The sequence below is a fragment of the Clupea harengus genome, chromosome 5 (assembly GCF_900700415.2).
Source record: "Clupea harengus chromosome 5, Ch_v2.0.2, whole genome shotgun sequence".
Lineage (NCBI taxonomy): Eukaryota > Metazoa > Chordata > Actinopteri > Clupeiformes > Clupeidae > Clupea > Clupea harengus.
In genome coordinates, this window is record NC_045156.1 from 10609999 (window position 1) to 10633287 (window position 23289).

Genomic DNA, 23289 nt, shown 5'->3' on the forward strand with positions numbered 1-23289 from the left:
GTGTGTTTCAAGAAATAACAATAATAGAGGGGTGCCTTTTCCTGATGTTTCTATTCTGTTCTGCACCCCTCTAAGTCCATATCGAGTAGCGCTTTTCCAAATACCGTCTTTTATGCAACTGCACTTTTCCAAACATTTTGCAACAAATGGGCCTATGAGTGTAGGTGGTCCATTTTTGGAAATACTTTCGAATATCTTAATATTTTAATGGGTTTTTGAAGCTGCACATTTTATTTCCTAGGCAGTTTTGGCATGTACTGTGTGACAACTGGAAGTCGGACAGGACTCCGCTGCTTCGAAGGCATGCGAATCATTCATCAACCGTCAGTAATTTCACAAAAAGCTGAGAGCCGTGAGTTCACGCTCCGGGAGTGCTCGTGTTCCCGCTGTGTTCGGCATTCAGCAGGTTGTTGCACGCTACTTGCGCCTATCCTCTTCAGAATCTTAAAATGTGAGACCTGTGAACTCGCTACTAAAAGAATAGGCTTGCTAAACACAAGTCTTGCAACAAAATATTGGTGTCGTGCGCTGATAGTGTATCTTTTTAATCATATTACCTTACATGAATATATGGTTTTATTTTTATTAGTTTAGCCTTTAGTAAACAAATGCGTTATTCAAAGAAGCATCAGGAGCTACTTAATTCGTTCTCTGTAGCATTATGACGTCTAGTTGAACAGATAGGTGGTCAGAGATGCTGTGTGTGTGTGTGTGTGTGTGTGTGTGTGTGTGTGTGTGTGTGGTGTGTGTGTGTGTGTGTGTGCGTTGGAGAGACAGTGAAGAGAATGAGGGCTGGTTGAGCAGAGGGTCTGATAATGTAGCTTTGACGGTTTTTCAAAAACCTGTGGAGAGCAGCGAGTTTTTCATCAAAGCTGCCCGTTTTTCTGGAAAACGCTTTTGTTTGCCTTCACTTGATTGATGCTCGACTTAATCCAAGGTTTGGCGAGTCCTCCCAGGAGGTTGAGCCCGGCTCTTTGTGCTTCCCCAGCCCATGTGAAGCAACCAAAGCGGGAGAGGGTCAGAGTACTACGGGTGGGTACCAGTTCCTCCCCACCAGTGCATCTGCATGTGAAATCGCCATTTCACCCCTCCACACTCCCTAATTGTTGTAAAAATTATTTGTGAAATTGCCTTCCTCCAGGAGTGTTTTCCACGGCAATTGTCACACAATTTTCTCTGCGCGGCAGTCCCACAGAGTTGACACATGGGCCCCGTCCATTCAATATATGTGACTCTTCTCATTCCACGATAAAGCTGAATCATGTACTCTTGCTACAGTTTGTATGTAATGTTTAATGTGAGGGGGGGGGGGGGGTTCCACCACACGTTTCACACCACGTATCTGTTACCAGGTCTGCTAGTGAGTCAGTCAATTGAATTGGATAACCCCCTCGATACAGCGGTTGAAGTTCTCAATCTTTGCTATAGCTATGCATGCTTCATTGGAATTTTCATCTATAGAATAGTCTGATAAATGTCGCATGATTCATTAGACAGCTAGGCCGTATGCTAAATACAATTTCTATTTTTAAAAATTATCTATAATCCTCAAATACATACCACACCAAAAAATAAATAAGATTAGTTGATTTATAGTATATATTGCATTGTCAATGTAAGATGTCAGTACGGTCCTCATATTTGCTGTTTATGTATTAATATTTCACTTTTTTCCCCTTTTTTCCTTTTTTAAGCGAGTTTAGGAAAGATTAAGAATATAGATTACAGACATAAAATGCCATTACACACCCTCCACGTTGATTTACATAATTGTGTCTTCTATTCCATCACCATATGTAATGGAATTACTCCATGTAGTTAATTAGCTCATATGGACTTTGACCTCGATGTCAAGTTCAGATGACAGGTCATACATGTCATTGTGATGGGCCTGCGTGGAAAAGTGTATTATACGTTCATCATATGTAAATATTGATATTTAATTTAAATAGCCCGGACTGTAGCCTTTGGAATCTATCCACATTCTTCTGAACAGAAATTGAAGTCATCCGATTATAGAATTGATTTACACAGAACATAATTAGGAACGATGAGATGTTATACTCCGGGAATGCACAAATAGATCTCAGGTGGAAAGGGTGGGAAAACAGGTAAACAGATGTATGACTTCAGTAACATATTTCATGCATTTTCAATGAAAATGAAAATTATCCAAGCACCAACCTTCAGTGTTTTTCATACTGTGTTTTCAATTATACTTGCCCTGGATGAGGCTAGTGCACTCACCAATCATTATTCTTCTTCGTAGTGAAATTAACAAAAAAGGACCCATTTGTGTAGTTTTATGAATTCGCGTTTGGCTGAGAGATAGTGACGCAACGGTTTCAAAGCGGAATGTGACTTTGCGTCCCCCCAAGCCAGCTGCTATTGGTCGGCCGGTCCTTAGCTTTACCCTCTCTCTCAATCATGAATAAAAGAAAGGCCACGGAGCCTATCGGCGCGCTCGGCTGCCTCCTCCTACAACGTGCTCCAAAGTTAGCCACTTAAACTACCCCCATCCAGCCAGCAGACGTTGTTATCAAAACTAGCAGACCTCCAACAGTACCACGACAAAGAATAAAATAACCTTTGCTCAAGCCGACTTTGAGAGCAAGACGCCCGACTTCCTCAACACACTTCCGTGCATTGCACCTTGCAGCGAGGGTTCTTTTCCTTCTTTTCGCGGAGACACGCCGCAAGGCACTTGACCACCTCTTTTGACTTTTTACTTCTATTTTTGATGGGGTGTAGTGCGTCGGATTTTCTGCTTGGAGTTTCGAAGTCATTGGTTTGCGCTCTGTGTACTTTTCAGAAGAGTAGACAATTCGTCAAAGATTAATTGTGGACCTGTTGGCGTGACTGATTTCTTTGGCTTTGTAAGTTTCCCGATTTTTCAGAAGTAGCTGGAATGGCTACTTTACCAGGAACAGTACCACGAATGATGCGTCCAGCCCCAGGCCAGAACTATCCCCGAACCGGATTCCCTTTGGAAGGTATGCGGATGGCAGAGGATGCTCGTAATAACAGGGATACACATCTACAGATGGCCTGAGCATGCACATTAACGTGTTTGCTTGGGACTTTTCTTGACACAAAATATATGTTTGGCGTGGGCCTATCTCTCTGTAAAATTATGTAGTTTACTTGTTCGATACAACGTGAACTTTCTCTAAAGTAGAGCAAATGTTGTTAATAGGCGACAATTTGTTCAGTAATTAACACTGTCAGGAAGAGCCGGTCGGGTGCCTACAAATCACTCCCTGTGGGATGAGCAGGAGGTCCATTGAGTCATCTCAAAAAGCTTTCCATAAAAGCATGGTATCAAACAGTTTATTTTAAATATCTCTTTAAAAGTGAAATTGTAATTACTCAAAGTACTTTGCCCTTTCTGCTAGACTTTGTGTTATTCATTTATTTAATTTTGCATAGTTAGCCACAAGAATAGACACACAGCACCAATTGTAGTACAATTCATCAAAATGGCTCACCAGTCATAATACCAGCGGTCAAAAATTATCCTCTCATACTAAATATCCAGACGTGCTGGAAGGTGTGTGTGTGTGTGTGTGTTTTTTATTTGCATGGCCGAGCCCGTCTTGTGCGGGAGCTGTTCCCAGCCACAGACAGTGCGTGCTCAAGTGCTTTTTACCAAACTGCACTAGCCACGATTTTCGCAGGTTACTGAAGCTGCAGGATTTATTGAAGTGTCCCAGTGCTGCAAATAGGAAAAAAACACACAGCTAAGAGATGGCTCAAAGGATCACGCCAATATTTGTACAGCATGACTAGGAATAATCAAGGTGAAAAGTGGTACAATCTTTAGTGCCTCTTGAATGCTAAATTGGACATGGGAGTGCTGTTTGCATCCAATGTCATTCACAGCCTGTGTGGACAACATGGCTGTGAATTATCTGGCGGTGCTCTTATTTTGAAAATCCCTTCAATGTAGATAAAACTCAAGAAAAGCGTTCAAATAATATTCAGTAATATGTTTAAATTATTAGGTTTAAACTCTGAAGGGTGATACAGTGTGTTCAACAAAAAAGCATGTGTTTAAAGTTTTAAAATGTTTTTATCACCTATGACTTTCTCATGTGGAAGTTTCGTGTAATGTACTCATGTGTTTAATTTTTGAGTCGAGTTAAGGCAAGTGATAAACGACAATTTACAATCCTATTGTACAATGTGTGAAATAATCTGGATATCATTACATATGTAAACAAAAAACATGAATACATTTTATTCCCTCATTACTCAGATAAATATGTTTGTTATGGAACAGTATCAACACCACTGGGCCAAGGTCGAGTGAATCAACTCGGTGGAGTTTTCATCAATGGAAGGCCTCTGCCAAATCATATCCGACACAAGATAGTAGAGATGGCTCACCACGGCATCCGGCCCTGCGTAATCTCGCGACAGCTGCGAGTCTCCCACGGCTGTGTGTCCAAAATCCTCTGTCGGTACCAGGAGACGGGCTCGATTCGTCCTGGGGCAATAGGTGGAAGCAAACCCAGGGTGAGTAAAGGCCAGTGTTGGGGAGTAGTGAACTACATGTAATTAAACGAGTAGTTTAACTACATGTTGCAGTAGCTTGCTGGTTGTTCAGCTACATTCACATTTACATGTATTATGCAGTTAACTAATGAAACTACAAACCATTTGGGGCCATAAAAGGCAAGGATTGATTTTCGGTTTTCATTTTACCTTTGCATGTCTACTGTTATTGAACCCCCTTTGACCAGCCCTGCTCCCTTGTTCTCAGTTCATTGGAGTATGGATTGTCAGCTCATCTGTGAAAAATGCACTCAGTTGTCAGTGTATCAGGAACATTGCGCTAAAACTAATGTAGTCTACATCAGTCCTGCAATAAATGTTAGCTTCACGAAGGTTATAATATTTAGCATTTATCTGAAATAATTCAGACAGCTGTTGACTCATGTGTGTTTATTTAGGAGGCTGCGGTTTACGGTGCTGTTGAATTGTATTGCGTTGCACTGATATGTGTCTATCATCTTGACCACCCCATTTCAATCAGAGAGCTAGGCTAAATAACAGAAAAACATTTTTGTTTCAAATTCTACAGTTTAACAGCACCATAAACTACATCCTCCAAACTGATCATACAGTTAAATCGCCACCTCTCTTAAACTGTTTCAAAATAAACTGAACATCATAAAAAAAAAAGATGAAGAAGGACTGTTGTCTTAGTTTTTGCTAGGTGTCCCTCATAAACTGGCAACTGAGTGTATTTGGCTGTAGTTCTTAATGTTTTGAATCTATTCAATATATTAGGTGTCAATTAGTCATAGGTATTGACTATTGCTATATTTTAACAGAGAAGTTGTTGCATTCTATTTTAGAAGTTGCCTGGCTAACTGAGTGATTCTGCTTGGTGCAAAATCCTCACCTGGAATCTAGTTTCTGGAAGGCAGGTGTCTGACTAATGGACGTTGTTTACAAAACTAAAGCCAACATTCCTTGCACTTTCCCAATTACATTCAATTGAGTGGCATGTGGCTTTTTTGTATTATATTTATAATTATAGTTATCATTCCGTATCACAATTTGATGGTTTTTTTTTTACTTTTTCAAAGTAGCTTCAGTTAGCCAAAGTATATTTCTCCATAGCTTTGCTCTAGTTCAACTTCTTCAAATGGGAAGTTATTGGTGGCTTGCACAGCTCTGCTTTCAAAGCAGCTTCCCCAACACTAGGAAAGACATAGTTCTAGAGAAGCCTGCTGGATGTTTTCTCTTTAACAGCAGCACAATCTGGTTATCCTAATGTTGCTAATGGTAAATTACAGTGATTACGATAATGACAGTGCTAGTTACAGTAATTATGGGTACCACAGTTTATCATGCAAAGTCTGTTAGCCTAACAGTCACGCATGTAAAGCATCGAAAGCCTTGTAACATGGGCGTCTTAGGTTGTAGTTACTGTAGGCCTTTAAGTTGTCCAAAATGAGAAGTTTGGTAGACTATTAGTAGTAGGAGTAGGCCCGTAATAGTGAATGAAAGTTATAGACCCAAGTATCCAATAATAGAAAAATTACACTAAACTGTGAATTCAGTAAATTCAAGTGGAGGTATGCATCAAAGTCTTTCGAGAAAATTGTGTGTTTTAAGGATAAATGTGCTGATTGCTCTATTGATTTAAAACAATGTCAGATTAATTGAAATAGTCTGCTTTCCCCGATCTCTCCTCGACATTGTGTTCCCTGGCGCACGATTTGGAACCTAAAGCAGGTGGCAACGCCGGACGTGGAAAAGAGGATTGAGGAGTACAAACGCGAAAACCCGGGGATGTTTAGCTGGGAGATAAGAGACAAACTCCTGAAGGACGGGGTGTGCGACAGAAGTACGGTTCCTTCAGGTGAGGCCTCATCCGGTAAGCACCGTTTCCTTTCTACCGTCAACTTCATCAACTTTGTGTGATATCTTGCGCTGCCAGCTGGACCTAAAGGTCATTTGTGTGTGTTAAGCTTGAGTATTTACATTTTCATACCATCTTTTTTTAACGCAAGTGTCAAAGGAATCATTTATTTAGTTAGCCTTTGTTCATTCATAGGGTACTTATTTAACCCAGATGACTAAAGCCTATTCGATTAGTCACAACATTGTTCGATGATAAAGTATTGTACTAACGGACATAAAAATTATCTAAGTAAGAGAAAAATCCCTTTAACATGCAAGCCTATCTTAAAGCTTGATTCTCATGTCTTTATCTTTAGTGAGCTCTATTAGCCGGGTATTGCGCGCACGCTTTGGGAAGAAAGATGACGATGATGATTGTGATAAAAAGGATGAAGACGGGGAGAAGAAAACCAAACATAGCATCGATGGGATACTTGGGGATAAAGGTAATTCGGTTATATTTTATTTAGTAGTTGGTTACTTTAAGGGGAATGTTTTATTATTATTATTATTATTATTATTATTATCCTATTGGTGTTGTTGTTTATGTTGTTGTCATAGATTAGGCCTGCAGACTACATATCTATATCAAAGTAGTTTTATGTGGTGTAATTTAGCTGTTTAATCGCTATTTGGGTAGTTAAACCCTCAGAACCACTACATTCCTACAGGGTTAATATCATCTAGGGAATGCGTGCACCTCTTCGGCAAATAGGAAACAGCTCTCTGGCAAATCGCAGTGATTACTCATGCTGTTAGATCCTCCATCCAGTCCTCACTCAATTATTTATATGGGCTCTGACGGAAAGTATTTAGCCCCACTAAATTAATTTGTGTAACAGATTCCTCGGCGGCTCCATTTAACGACCCGTCTAAACGACAGCTGACAGATGACCCATTTGACAATCAATGTCAGTTTACGCAACTTAGCACTTGTCAGTTTGACTAATATGAATGGAGAAGATGGAATTGCTCTGTTGGACTTTTTTTTGTCAAGTGACTGCATAGAAAACATTTCGGCCCTGAACACTGAAAAATAACTGTCAGGAAACTATGTGGTGTCTAAACTGACACGTGTGTGTGTGTGTGTGTGTGTGTGTGTGTGGGGGGGGGGGGGGGGGGGGGGGGGGGGGGGGGGGGGGGGTTGGGGGGAGTAGAAAACCTGTGTGTATAGGCCTACCTGTTAAGGAAAATATATACATTCCCTATATGTCCTATCCTTTAATCCATTTAAGTGTAGAGCATTGGGTGTAAAAGTTTTCAAAAATACACACACACACACATACACATATTTAAATACATAGATGGTAGGCTACTCCATCAAGAACGTCCTCTCTCACTGTCATACCAACACAATCGCTCCCTGACACCCACAAAAGTTGTCCATTGGACAATAAAAGATTGTGAAAAGGTGTTGACAAAAAGCTCTAAGCGGCCCTGTCTTTTTTTCAAACTTGAAGATGAACTTGAGGGAAAACCCCGTCGCCATTTAAGCTCCTCCAAAGCGAGGCCTCTGCGGCACAAAAGCAAATCCTCGAAAGCATGGCAGCGAAAAGGGTTATGGGGGACTGTCCTTTCTCATTCAAAAACTCCAAAGGGAGGCCAGAAAAGTTTGGACAAAAGAGCAAGGGGAAAATAAAGGCAGATGAATAATTCAGTACACCCCGCTGTTAGATAGTTTTGTAATATTAAGGAATCGGCTGTTGGAATAGACCAAACACTGGACGGCGCAAAACGTTTCTTTTTGTCTGAAAATGGTTTGTGCTCATTCTGAAATTGGGCTATTGTGCGCGTTATTTGCCTGTTGTGTGTATTCAAGCGTTTGGATTTTGGACAGCCAAAAAGCTACTCCGGATGCAAACATTAAAAAGGGAAATTTAAATGTTCATGGGCTGGATTTTGAAATGGTTAAATATGTTATGCCGATTACTTTAAAGCAATATTTTTAATACGATCATTTTTTTCCCTGAAGGGATACCTCTTTATTTTCAGTTTAATTCAGATTAATACTAGGCCTCTTCTGAATCAATGTAGGCCTAGATCTCTGAATTAAAAATATTTTTTTGTCCAAATAATATTTTTAATATGTCAAACAAATCTTTTTTTTAACAATGTCGGCCGTCGATATCAACGCGCAAGTGTCAGTCTTATTAATCTTGTGATGAGTCAAGTTGCCTTAGTGTCTAATCGGTCTTATCATGTGATTTGTTTATTGGATCCGTTAGTAAATTTGCGCGCGTCTGAAGTTAGGAATGTTATGCCAGCGTCTCGGCAGAATTTTTAGCAAACCGCCAATGTTAATTATTCCTGCAAATCTCTCTTTAATGACCTCGTGTTTAAACCGAAGTACTAAATGTGCTTTTTAATTCTTGAGAAGACTCGTATTTTCCGCAGTTGCAGTTTACCATCCGGCTGGCATTTAATAATGTTAAGACTTATTAGAGTTCGTAATGAAAACGCTGTCTGCTGAATGGGCGGTTGTGTTGGAGAGGGCTGTAATAGCTCGCAGGCATGGTAAGAAATGCATTTATCCCCAATCAGCCCTCGCTCTCTGGGTTTCCAGCACAAACGCTATGTTGAAGGGTTTTAAACCCGATTAAATTGAGCCCTTTATTTCTTTTCACTTTCATCTCTAAACGGCTCACTCTGCCTCGCCCTGGGCACAAATTCATGAGATTTTTGGTTTATTTTACATTATTTATTTATTTATTTTATATATTTACAGTCCCCTTTGTGTTGCTATCTTTCAGCGTCCATATGCTCTCAAATCAGAGGAGGCATTATAAATGTAATAAATAAAAAATATATGATTTTACACAAATTGTAAACAATTTAAGTAGCGAGTACCAAGGCAGCTGTCTTAATTTCCCAGATGAAATAACAAAATACTAAATTTAGCATTTTATCACATTATTTAACACCCCTCTTAAAGAAATGTGTAGATTTCTGTGCACCTGATGGCTTGTTCTCACGTGGGCGCGGCGCAATTAGGCTACAGCTTAGCGACATTACACCTGCCATCCTCATTAACGCGCGACCAAATTATGAACGACATGAACAGACTCGCGGAACATGCCACGTTTAATTATGTGCAGCGCATGCGATGAGGTATGTGGCAATGCATGAAGCGCGCGTTTTCAGCTCACCTGGTGAGGCTATTGTTTGTGCCCCACTCCCCCTCCCCCAAGCCCCGCTCCCCCCCAACACACTCACAACCAAAACCATTTATCGCGAACCATCTGCAATAACTAAACCAACAAGCGGCTGGCTTCTGTAAGTAACGTGTTGGGGAGAGGGAGGCGACGGACACTTCAGCAAATCGGAGGATTACCTGAGGTTCTCAATCTAATCAAACAGAGGCCAGACGGGATTTGTGGGTGTTGTGAGGGGATAATAATAGGGGCCAGTAGAGAGATAGTGGGGTGTCAGACAGTCCAAGGCTTGGGGCTCGCTTTCACTGTGCATATTCAATTAAAAGACCGAGGGCCCGCTGAAGAACCCAGGGATATGTTTTACAAAAAGCAAAGGAAACAAAGGAATCCTACAGTAATGAGAGATTTCATAAAGTGTTACAGCCTATCGCTAAATGGAATGTAAAATAGTGACAAAAAAGCAAACGGAAAGAAATGGTTACTGAATCTCTTATTCTTTTATTTACCAACCGCATAAAGACTTAAAGAATAAAACTGAAAAAGGAATGAGACTGACTATGTCCATCACTCAGAAGGAAGGAGGGCGACATCTTGAAGTTGTCTTGGTGTTGACAACTATGGACATCTGTCCACGAGAAATGTTCATGTATTTCGCTTAACACCCTAACACGTTAAGGAGTTTAGACATGTCCACGAACATTCCCTCTCTCTGTCTCTCTCTCCCTCTTTACCATGGCCTATATTTATTTCGAAATAAAACGAATATTTTGCCGTCTAAAGCCAGGCTGAATGAGAGGGACAGGGGAATGAAGCGCGAGACCACTTCAAACAAATCCATCTGGAATAGTGTGCGCGCAGGAGAGAGATTTAGTGAAAGTATGGGGAAGTTATTTAGCTATTAATAACATTTTTCCTCAGGCATCGAGACTCACTCCATCTGCACTTTCTCGCAGCTATTTGGCTGGGTTGAAATTGAGGGAGACCCAATGTTGGGCAGAGATAACACTGGCATCACAGCGCGGACCATGCGCTGCGCATCACTGCATTAAACTAGGATTAACCTCCCCTTTCCTGCCACTCTCTCTCACCACGTTTCTGTGGCACCCACATCCGAGGCTTTTCTTAAAGAATAGAAAGAATACACAGAGTAAGCGTGAATCCTCGTCCCTTATATAATAATAATAATGCTGATAATAATAATAATAATAATAATAATAATAATAATCCAATACTACTAATAATAATAATATAGTAAATATAATAGTATGTACTATGAACATATGTATGTAAACGGCATGTTTGTAGCATATCCCCAATTCATTAAAAAAGTGGTAACATGTTGTGGGGGGGAACACTTGTGGAATTGAGTGGAATTGCTTTTAATTGACGAAATGAATGGTTCCGATTTGTTTTAATGAAACCTGTGGACCTTAGTGTTGTAGTAGGCTACTTATTTATTATATATATATTTTTATTATATAATGTATTATTACAAGAAATATATGCCCCACAAAATAGTCTAAAGGTGCTGGAATTGATATGGTCTATTTTGATAACATTTTCGCAATTGTAGCCACACCGTTATCCACTGCGATAACTGCGCGTGACAACCGGTGGACCTGTAACATAACGTGTTAAGTCGTTAACGTAATGACACGTCAACTGATACCAATTTACAGGCACAGCCTTTGAAATTGCAGAAGAGGTCTTTATAAGTCCCGAGGAATATTAAAGTGTAATTATAGACAGCGGTTCTGCTGACCTATGAACTTAAGGCGGGCCCTGAATTTGTCACGAAGGGGATTTGGGTGTATGTTTCAGAGTTTAAAAAAATGTGTAGGCTAAATACCCGAGTGGCCTGTATTGAGTAGGTGCGACGAGAGAGGCGGCTGGAGGAAAATGAGAGGCCTACCCACTTTGATCCTGTGTTGCTTTTTTTGCATAGCCTATCAGAAACATTTTCAGTGACACAAACACAATGGGAGTTCATCATATTACAGACTGACAGTGTCGTTTCCGACTCTCCCTGCCTGTTAATTAAAACGAGACTTGCCATGTGGGACATGCTATCGCTATCTATACACACTCAGCCCAGTAGGGTACTTAGGAAAGTGGCACTGGGATCTCTTGTGGGGGTTCTTAAAAAGACACAATCTTCTCTTTTCCGACTGCTTAGGGGAAATTCTAAAGTGTACAGAAGAAGACATGGGGATTTCTACTTCATATATAATGGCGGCTTCATAATCCCCACCCCTCTTAATAACTTTAAAGGATTCAATTTCTCCTCTCGTTTGAAGGACTGAACGTTTCTGGCATTGGGTGTCAGCTATAAAACTCAAGGTGAACCTGTAACTACACCGAAAGTATCATACCATATTGTTTGCGCATTCATTTTGTAGTTTTTTTTTTAATGAACAACTTATCCCCTCTCTGGCATGAATTACATGACAGAAAATCCCTTTTGCTATGTACATTTAAAAAACTGATCCATCGACTACGTTCACCGGGATTTATTTTATATTTTTCCGTCTATTCTGGACTCCCGACCCATAGGCTATTGAACACGCTCTGGTAATTCTGTGAAGCACTGACCGGCGGTAGGCTGTATCTGTCAGAGAGAGGCGGTGGAAGAGGCGCTTTGGTAGATTCTTGGAACAAAGCGAACACACGACGAGGGAATTCCTGCTGACACAAATTAAGGGAGAAGTATTGCCCCGAGGGCTTCCTATCGTGTAACATAAGTGTTTTTGATGGCGGAGTGCGCCAGTATCGCTCTCTGTGGTTTAATTTGGTTTTCAGCTCCATCGGAGGAACTTTTCATGACCCCACAATGTAGCGCATGTTCGTGTTACAGTTTGGTTTTTCATGAAAGCCTCCCCTGGTAAAAATGTGAATAGTCAAGATTTGACACGGGGCAGCATTTGACCGTATTTAACAGCATTCAATATATTGGGAGTTAACCGTCTGCATGCTGCATTACATTTTTAACTGTAGTTGCCCACATTATTTAGATGAATACAACATGCTAAAATCTCACTGAGTTGTAAAATAATCTAACAATTCACTTTCCACGTTTCTTTGAATGAAAGCGCAAAAATAAAGGCAGATAAATGCAGGGATGATAATTTGTGCCATAACCCGCTGCGTAGCCCATTTGTGTGTGCTAGATGAATGTAATCAAATTGGCCTTCAAACAAAAATATTAAGAATAAAGGGGTGTAAAATGATCCAAACTGAATAAAAGTAATTGTGCTGGATAATTTTGAGAGACTTATAGCGTTGTCCACAATTCACAATGAAGCAGACATAATTGAAAAAGAATGGAGGATAAGCCACACAGCGCCCTTATGTGGTGTGTTGAGAAATCTTTTAATTTCGACGGTTCACTCACCTATTTTACTATGTCTGGGATTGGAGAACTGAAGCCGCCATTTAAAGCCAACTGATTTCGTTGCGTGTATGGGCATAATTCATCCGGGTCCAGCCCGGAGAGACGACAGCAGGTAGCGAGAGAAGGCTTTTAAACCCCTTGTGCCAATTTTTTTTAGTTCTGCAGCAGCGCAATGTAGACAGACACCTAAACAGTTATGCTGTCTTGGGAATTGTTTTCTTTAACAATCAGGGTTTGGTTAGGTATATTACGAGCCCACATAAATATAAACAAAATGTAATTTTGTTTGATCGTGGTTGATTTGAGGCCATTATAATCTTATGGTAGGCTTTTGCATAGGCCTAGTTAAGTGTTTTGTGTAATATATAAATGGGATAAAGTGAAACATAAATTGTATTGCTTTCAGGCATAGCAACTATTTTCCACAATAAAACCATCCATCATGAAGCGAAGGTTTAATGGACGCGCATATTAGAGGGTGAAGTAGGTTGGGATGGGGGTTTGTTCAGGCACACATTGACGCCTGAACCTTATGAACAGGCTAGTTGAGGATATGCACCCTGGTCGAGGAAGATCACTTGGCCTTAATCAAAACCCAACGCATATTTGGACGATCTTGGCGTAGAGTGCACGTTGCTCTTCCTTAAAGACCACCAGGTCCTAGCATGTTGAGAACATAATGGTTTACATTTCTAAAATAATTATGACGTCAGTTTCATTTTGAAATTGTTCCATGAAATTGATTGCTCAATGGTTAATGCTAAAAAGTAGGGAAAACTTCTTCGCAACACCTATTACCATATTAGTTATCCTGATTTTGTGTACCCTGCCAGTTGTCTTGTTAGTTCTCAATTCTCACGCCACTTTTCTCCTGCTGATTTGATAATAGGCCTGCCTCGCTTTAAACTGTAAGTGGATGTAATTGTCCCGTTCCATCCAGCCAATATTTGAAAGATTAACACTAGGGCATATTATTCCAAGGAACAATATGGAGTCCCTTGTCGGGGCGAAATTGGGCAGCGAACTGAATTTTCTAATAACCATCCATATTTTACAGCCAGTTATGAATAAGTGGACGAATACGTTTTTTTTGTGTCGGTACTGCTAAATCAAGGATGGGTTTGAAAAGGGCTGTAAAAACATTTTTTTTTTGTAATGAAAACGATTGTCTATTAATAATTGTTATTGAGGAGAGATTAAACTACTTTAATTCAATCGCAAATGGATCGAAGACATCCACTGCAGCCCCCCCGCCCCCACACACACACACTGTTGTGACATCTTGGTGTTGAACTCGGTAAACTGGAGTTGACAGGGGGACGCTATCCAGGGATCTCCCCAGACCCTGACTCGGAAATCATAATTTGACTGGTCTTTCCTCTCATGAAAACGAGGCGCTGAACTTGTCAGATCTAATTAGGGTGCTGGAAACGCGTTTTGGCCAGAAACAGTAGGCGGTGGGATAGGGCAGTCCACACGAACTTGTTTTGTTATGGTCCAGACGAGGGAAGGTAGCGCAATGTTACGCACAGTGGGGTTTGGACTAGCACTGGAGGGGCGTTTGCGCTGTTTGCTAGTTTGTCAATTCTGTCTGCCTTGCCCTGTGGGCAAACTAGGACAGACCAAGCGTGGACTCTGGCGGCTCGTTCTAATTGGGTATGAAATTAATTAGAATAGACATTCATTAAGGTCTTTAAAGTTTGGCTAATTTTTTCACAGACTTTAAAGGTATAACAGTGGATTAATGGCTTATAGCCAATATTAAAATTGATTGCATCCTAATAATTTGTGCTGCCTGCCAAACGGATGTCAGAAGAAAAATCTTGAAATTAATAACTAGAGAATCACCAATGCAGCTTATGTTTTTTCATTATAAACAGTAATGCAACATTTTGATGAAACTTTCAGAAATAAAGCCCTATCTTTTGTGCATCCTCTTCAAATGGAAAGACTAAATGCAATTGTCACATTGAGAGTTCATTTTTAACCTCATTTGTTTACCCAGCATTGAAAACATGTCTTTGTACAAGACTGTGTGTGTGTGTGTGTGTGTATTTATACTTTCTATTGAATAAGATATCTTAGACCTTGAATCATCTTCTCTCTTTCAGCATAGAATAAAATTCAATTGTCTCCCTTCCCTTTATTTGGAGGCATTTTGTTCCTTTAATTGAATGCAGCTTTTTTTCTCTGGTGTGTGTTGGGCCTAAGACCCTTCAGATGTGTGACAGGCTGCTCTCTCCATTGTCAGATGAACTGCGTCTTAAAAGGGAAGACAGAAAGAATAGGGGAGGGAGGAGAGAGAAAGAACCTTCTGTTATTTTGGGTCTCGAGGCTCGCCGCACTAGTCCATTCAAGGCAAGTTGATGAACTCCTCGGAAAAGTTTATTAAGGGGAGCAAAACAATGGGAACTAAAGCCTGTGGGCGAGCGGGCAGACAGTTTATAAACTAGCGGGTATTGTGTCCCCGAGGCAGATGCTTGAGTGGCCCTGAAAGGGACCTTCAAACTGACACGATGGGGCTGGACAGCAGCATGCTAAGGGGACTTCTTGTGGCGAGGCGCGGAGAGAGGATCTGTCTCCCTCTGCATTAATGTTCATCTTGCAGGAGCAGAGGCACAAGCCAAGCCCAGTGGATGGTCATGGCCATGGGAACAGAAATGTCTCCTCCTAAGTAACTACAATCGGCAACCTGTTTTTTTAGATGCTGGATGCTGCACTTTGTAAAAAGTTTTGGGAGTATTTTGTTGTTGTTTATTGTGTTTGAATTAGATGTGTGGGTATATTGTTCTGGCTTTGACTCATGTGATTTTGATCATTATATAATCTACGTTTCGATGAGATATGCATTCATGTTGGCTGTTGAACATGGTATAGTATCTGAAATATGGCTTTCACACTAGTTGATTTTTTCCCCATCAAAAAATGATAATTGGGCACAGAACAATGATCATTCCCACTATCTAAAAAACTGAAGAAATATCTGCACATTTACCCTACTCCTTTTGTCTCCTGTGTTCTCATTTTGACTAAACCTAGAATACCATAGTTCCCTTCTTTCCTTTATCCTTTCTTCATTTCTTTCTTTCTTTCTGTCTCTCTTTTCTCTTTTTCTGGCCCCTCACTTTCCCTCTTTCTTCCTCTCCCCATCTTTCTCTCTCTCTCTCGCTATCCCCCCCTCTTTTTTTCTTTTGCTCTGGCTTTCTGCCACAGCACATCACAGGAGTTCTGTGATTTGTGACCCTGGTAACCCGCACTTAATCTTCCTAAAGAGGGGGACCGTCCGAGAGGCGATCTCAGCTCCCCACACACTGCCACAGGGGCACCCACTGCCCTGGACCCGGCTCTGGCAGGTGTCACCATTAGCAACACAATCACCTCCTCCTCCTCCTCCTCCTCCTTCTCTTCCAGCCCCTGAGAGGTGGTTAACTTAAACTATGTGAGGCAAGTTGAATCAGGGAGGGGGGTGACGGTGGTAGTTAGGGTGTGTGTTTTGAGGGGGGGGGGGGTTGTGGCTGAGAGCTGGTGTGTGTGGGTGTTTGTGTGTCGAGGGGGGGGGTGGGTCATAAATGGGACAGGAGAGGGATTACACTCTGAGACAGCTATTAGCAGGGATGAAGCTTTTCTAAACAAACAACTGAAAAAATGAGAAAAGGAGAGAGACGACTGAGAAAAATCAATAATGTGTCAGGTTTACGAGGCAGCATGATGATGGCTCTGGAGGATTTTTTTTCTTCTCTATTTCTTGCCTATTTTATGTGAGTCCTTGTTAAGATGTTTGTGCTTCGTATTGGCAATCCAATTTAGATTGCAGTCATAGCAGGTACATTTCTTTATTCAGCCAATGGTTTATTAATGAGGCATGGCTTGGGTTGACTCACAGTAGCAGGCCTTTAGTCAGTGTCAGTGCTTAGCAAATTTGGGATTCTGGTGAGAAGAACACAACAATAGAGTTGAGGGTGCCTGGTGTGCCCCTTGGGGAGTACAGACTATTTACTTTCATTGCACACAGATATTATCAAGAACAGAGGGAAAGAGATTGGAAAATAGAATGACAGAACAGAACACATTGATGGTTGATACCCTTGTCTAGGTGTATTCAGTAATGAGAAAAAAAGACTATCTTCCAAAGACTGTTGTGGTAAATCCTGAACTGTTTTTTTTTTTGTACCAAGCCACACATCAATATGTGTAGTCTCATGTTTTGGGAGTTTGCATTATATCCAGGAGGTTGGTTTAAAAAAAAAAAAATGAAAACACACTCGCACCAATGCAAAAAAAGCTCTGTTTTAATTACTTGATTTGTGCCATTTTCTTAAGGAGATGTCTGAAAATCAGATCAGATCGAGGGAGCCTCTTTACTTTGAGCTTTTAGTGTGCTCTCCACTTTCTAGTATTCCAAACAATGTGTGGCTATAGCTGCTTAACCCTCTTTCCTATTCGTCACGAGTTGCTGCTGACTCTTAGCGCATACTTTCAGTAAGCTTGATCCCTAAGAGGTTTAAAGAGGCAGTTGTTCGGTCTCATCAGTCTTCTCCTTTGTCTCTATCACCCAAATGAGCAGTGAAACCTAGTATTCACTTCAGCACCACTGAGGAAGGCTCTTTGTGAATCCCTGCAAGTGTGCCAGCTTTTTTACTCGTACGTACCCACTTTAATGGCACCAATAAACAAGCACACTGTAGCTTTGTTGGTGACCCAGAGAGACAATGATACCTGCTCGTTGATCTGCAGCAAAATAATCCTGACCATTCAGACAATGTGGAGGAGACCTGTAAAGTCAATAGAGGGTGGTTAGGTAGTTGAAAGCATTGGAGACACTGTTGTGTTTCGTTTAATGTGTGTAGTGGAAATCGGAGGAGCCACTCAGTTAGATGGATGTCGGTATGGGAAGGCATTACCGCTGAGTCTTGGCACCAGCTCCGCTCGCTGGTAACAGGTGATGTTCCCACAAAGAGGCTTGCCCACTGTGTCGTTTAAAAAGGGCCGCCTGAGAATCTGTTCGCGTTTGCCGTTTCTGAACAGCGATTTAACGGCCCGCTTTTAAACTTCTAAAAGAGGCTTGGCAGGAGTTTCGCACGAAAAACACTGTGTTGGATTCCTCCTTTCCACCCGATAACAAGCTGTGCCACTTCTTAATGTGGAAAGAGCCAAAGCACCTGTCCCTGTAACGCCAGCCTCTGCTCCATGTAACCACAAGCCTGTGTAGGTCGCCAGGTGTCGGGTGATGGCAACCTATCAATAATTTATTATAGCCTTAGATGAAGCCGCAGCATGCTTTCCCAAACCCCGTGCCAAGACAGGCTTTTGGTCACAGACAGCAGTGAAGTGTAATATTTATTGGGTGACATGTGTAGCCACGCCAGAGTTGTAATACGATGTTCAGGCTATAGTCTTGAAGAGATCAGGATATTCTTGCATCACTGGTGGTGCTTCCCTCCAGCTATCCATTCCCCCACATGTCCTTGTGTTCACTTCACTTCTACACGAAAGAGTATATGTGAAAGATATATCAGTGCATTTGTCTTATTAGGCCAATGCGTCTTGTGCTTTAACCTTCTGCAAGATCTGTGTGGCCTGTATGTATTTGTACAATTGTGTTTAGCTTCAGTGCAGAGTTGATGTCTTTGCTGCAAAAAACAATGAGCCCCACACTCTTAGGGTGCGAGACTTTATTTCTTCAACAAAAAGATCACACAAGCACAGTCAAAAGTCAGAGTGAGCAGCCGTAAGCAGTTGTTCTCTTTGTTTAAATAGCTCAGTAATTTCCCTACATGTTGAACAGAAGACTCCTCCGTCTTTGACTCCTCTGATTCCCAGTGTCTCTGCCTGAGTTGTCAAAACTTTGACAGTTGGCTCGCATGGGGGATTGTGCGTGGCGGATTATTACAATCTGCCGGTTACTGTGGTGGGCGCATTGAAAAGGACAACAAGCATTTCTTGCTAATTTTGTTACAATGGAGGGGATGCCCCACATAATGTGCAACACTAATTAAGTTTAGTGCTGGATGCCCAGTCCCCCCCTCGGAGATGAATTAGACACATTCACATCATGGTCGGCTGGTTTAAAAATCACCATTAGCCCATGCTACTTAGGGCCATAACATCGCCCATTTTATGCTTTTGATCAGCCTAGCAAATGGAATCTTCATTTGTTTCGTCTGTACGTGTCCGTTTTTCGTCGTTGTTGTTGTTGTCGTCGTCCTTTTTTTTTCATAATCGACACATAGCAAGACGATGAACATGTTTTGGCGAGTGTTGCGAATCAGAAATGTGTCCTTTTTTGTGTTAAACTCGGAATTGAAATGCATGGGCGGTGGTCGGCGCAGGCTTAAGCAACAGCAGGACCAAGCAGCAGCAGCAGCCGCAACAGCAGCTCGCCACGCAAGCCTTGCCACTCGGCCGACTTCAAACAGAGGCTTGACTCCCATTTTTAACTAATGGGCTTATTTATGCATCCCCTGTCACTCTCTCCTCAGGGGGAATGTGCTCTCTCTCATTTCAAGACGCTTTTCTTCTCCCCCAGTACATTCTAAACCCACAATATAGAGCGCAGATTTTCTGACATTAACATGGAGCACTGTGACGAGTGGCTGATGTAACTCGGCAAACAGGAAATATTAAAGAGCCCCTTCCATATCCCGGGGAGAAGCGCTTGCTCGCTTGAAACATTTTTATTTGAATTTTCACCAAATCTCAGTCGGGCAGGCAGACAGGGAGACAGGGAGGGAGAGCTGGAATAAGAAGACAGAGATGGAGCCACATGGCTCTGGGAGTTCTTTTAAAAATAAAACCTGGGGCCCTCCGCTGCCACGCACAGCTCAAGAATAGTTGTAACCGAAGTTTTTATGATCTTTTTTGCGGTAATGCACAAGTGCTGTATTCACTGATGGGCAGGGACGGAGCATGACAAGAATGACTTCCTCTGAATGTTTTCCCATCGGTTTGAAGTCACATTAAATTAATGTCTGTATCTTAATGCTTCTGACATTGTTGTGATCTTCTCAGAAGTCAGACACTGGCTGAAAAAACAGAGTAAAACTCTCAACTTTTTTTCCTGTCTTGTTTATATCAACGTCTGTTTTCTTCTCATGACAAGGAACAAGCATTGCCAGGAAAACTTTATGGAACTTTTCACAACATCCTCACAGGGTGAACAACTGGACAACTTCTCTCTTGCTTGGACCCTTCTCAATGTATCTGAAGACATTACAGAATGGTATCATGTTGAAAATGGCAACTTACAGCTAATATAATTTAAAAGGCAGCCATATCTAGAGTGAGTAATTAATGTACATGCAGCACCAAGCAGTCAGACAGTGCTTCCGTGCTTTTTCCACAATCTCTACAGACCTTGAGAGACAGAGAGAGAGAGAAAACAAACAGATTTTGCCGTTTTGTAGACATTCAGGTAAAGCCTAGCATTAGTGTTTGATTTCCTGCATAGGCTCTGTGCAGGGAGCCCCAGGACAGCCCAGTCAGTCGGGGGGGGGGGTGGGGGGGGCTGCTTTTCTCCACCGTGGCCCGAGCTGGCATGGACCCCTTCGGGCTTCACCCTGAGTTTGCTGCCCCTTTCTTAATTTCATTACTTAAGCTGCGACCTTAATTAGCAGGAACCCAACCCCAGGAAATGAAATCCCATTTGACGGAAAAAGGAAGGGAGAGCTGGTGTAAAAAAAGAAAAAGGAAACCTGCCCTCCACCTCCCCCACCCCCTCCCTTTTACTGCCAACTCTTCCCCCATCTTCACACACACTCACACTCACACACTCACACACTCACACTCACACTCACACTCACACACTCACACACACACTCACACTCACACTCACACACACACTCACACTCACACGCACACTCACACACTAACACACTCACACTCATCACAATACAAGGCCTAAAATGACCATGTAAAGGTCTGACCACTTTCATATACTTTTTGCTTCAGGAAGTGTGTCTCATTTTTAGACGGCAAATGCAAAGCATTTCAAGTGCTTCATTATGCCACAGATGCTGGTTGTGTTCTTCGTTCAGTGTTGCGGATCTGTGGTGGTGTCGTCCACTTTCCGCGTTTTGTTCCCTGCAAATAATCCTCTGACATCAGGCGGCTAGATTTCTTGTTTGTTTGTTTGTATTTGTTTGTTTAGGCACCACCTGGAGGGCAAATGGGAAAACTTTTTTTCACGTTTAAGTGGTCAAAACAAATCCTCACACCCCCAACCCCCACCCCCCCTCACCTTCCATGTGCCCCCCCCCCCCCTGAGTCTCCGAGCCCTTCACGGCTCATATTGAGGTTCCTCACTTCCCCTGGCGGAGAGGGGGCATGGCGAGTCAATATGTCAGCGTTTATCGATACCCCGCGGAGCAGCGCGGGCTTGTCAGGGCTCCATTCAGGCTCCTAATGGCCCCCTGCGGTGCTGTGTCTATAGGGCCTGAAAGCGCCGGAGGCCCCTGTGGCCTGCTCCCCTTGTTGAAGGTGAGGCGCGCCACTCTCACGGATGCAGCGCAGCCCTGCCTTCACGCCCATGACAGCGGCCATAAAAGAGGACTTGCACCTCTCCACTGCTCCTCTGCTCCTCTGCCTGCCCCTCTCCCTCTCTCTCTCTCTCTCTCTCTCTCTCCCTCTCTCTCTCTCTCTCCTTTAAAACCTCTTTTCTCCCTCTCTCCCCTTTTTCTTTCTTGTTTGAGACCCTTGGTGAAAGAAAATGAAGCTAATTGTTTGTTGTGGGAGCCAAAGATTATACACCCCTCCCTTCTTTTTTGGCTCTTTTTGGAGAATGGGGGTGCATTTTTTTTTGCCTTCCCTTTCTCACTGAGGCAGTGTTGTCATCTTCTAAAGGATGTGAATGTATCCCAAAGAAAGTGAAAAAGCGTTGGAATTTTACTCTGGAATGCAAAGGGAGAACACTGTTTTGACAAGAGCACAGAGACACAAGCGAGTCTTGTTGATGGTTTTAAGCATTGCTAAATGAAGGGAATGCAGTTTATTAAAAGTGAAATCTAGAGGTCTGAGTTTTGTTTGTTGGTCTCGACCATTGAACATGCAAAAAATCAATGGTTTAAGGCACCATTTTTCCTTGGGTTGCTCTGTCTATCAGTGACATTTTTAAATGAGTCAGACGTGCTGTAATCTGTATTACTGTCGGTGGCTCTTTGCTATTTCCATTTTAAAACAATTCAAACAAACTGTTGGCAAAAGATCACATAATTGAAGCGTAGCACGCACACCCTCAACTCCAGAAACTAGAGAAAGCGTGTTTGTGTCCCATTTCACTCTCTTTTTTTTCCCTCTTTATCTCATTGTCTCTTCGCGAAAATTTCAGTCGCTACTGCAACATGTCTAAAATCAGGAAATCTTTTTATAGACTCCCTTTAAACTGTTTTTATCATCTCTTGCGGCTCCATAAGTTTGGCAAACACTTGGGGACGTGGAGAAGGAAGCACATTGAAGAGGAGTTCCGCGCCATTCTCCAAAAATGCAAATTCCTCCGTTGGTTATTTGATCTTCCCGCAACGATCCCCGCCCCCAAACCCACCATGAGCGATTTCTTTTTTTTTTTTCTCTTTTTCTCCTTGCACGTACTAGTATCTGAGGTTCAATCCATAACAGACCTGAGGAAAGGGAAGAGACTTTTATATTCAGGCCCCGAGCCAGAAAGATTGCAGCCAGGCAGATGGATGTCGGAGATAGCGAATCAGATCGCGAACGCAAACACGGTTCATTATGGTCTGTTGGGATAATGAGTTTTTTTTAACACCCCCACCGCACCCCTCCCCCCCCCCTGCCCCACCATCCTTCTTCCCGATGACTGACAAAAAGTATAATTGCGACATCAACTCCAACAAAAGGCATGCACAAAATAAACATGTAAACAAAAAGAAGAAGAAAAAATTGGGCTGGTATTTTTGTCCTATGGGTATGTTGTCAGTTATACTCAACTGGTGTGAATTGGTGCTGGAAGGCTGGTCCTTTGAATGCTTGCGAAATACTGGGTGCGAGGCATGATTGTGATTATGCTGGAACTAATATGCTTTTCAAAATGAGCTATTATGAGCTAATGCTGCCATACTGAAAGCCTTGCCTGGTTTTGTCCCTCTGTCTTGGGTAGTTTGCAAGGTACAGCTGATATTTAGGCCATTGGTTACGGTATTAAGAAAAAATCGGCTGCATGGAATCTGGTGTAATGTTGAGCTAATACTGATTCAAAGGCAATCTCGCAGATGAGGCTGAAGCTACCTCCACCACCCTCATGAGATCACGGAGGCTTTTTATCATTTTCTTATCCCTGACTAATTCACGGGGGTTTCAGCGATAAGTCAAAATGCGTCC

General features: G+C 42.1%; 1 protein-coding gene across 8 annotated transcripts in view; it reads left to right on the top strand.

The window, feature by feature from the left end:
• Nucleotides 1-2396: 2396 nt before the first annotated feature.
• Nucleotides 2397-23289, top strand: part of pax7a (paired box 7a) — a 71258-nt gene continuing 50365 nt past the window's right edge. For 2 of the 8 annotated variants that reach the window (XM_031567679.2, XM_031567683.2), the window contains exons 1-4: nt 2397-2993; nt 4259-4518; nt 6247-6376; nt 6735-6863. In XM_031567679.2, the coding sequence (XP_031423539.1) occupies nt 2909-2993; nt 4259-4518; nt 6247-6376; nt 6735-6863 (604 nt within the window). In that variant the 5' untranslated portion in view covers nt 2397-2908. Of the gene's footprint in view, nt 2994-4258; nt 4519-6246; nt 6392-6734; nt 6864-23289 lie in introns of all 8 variants that reach the window. The other 6 variants (XM_031567680.2, XM_012835859.3, XM_031567682.2 and 3 more) reach the window with 3 other exon arrangements.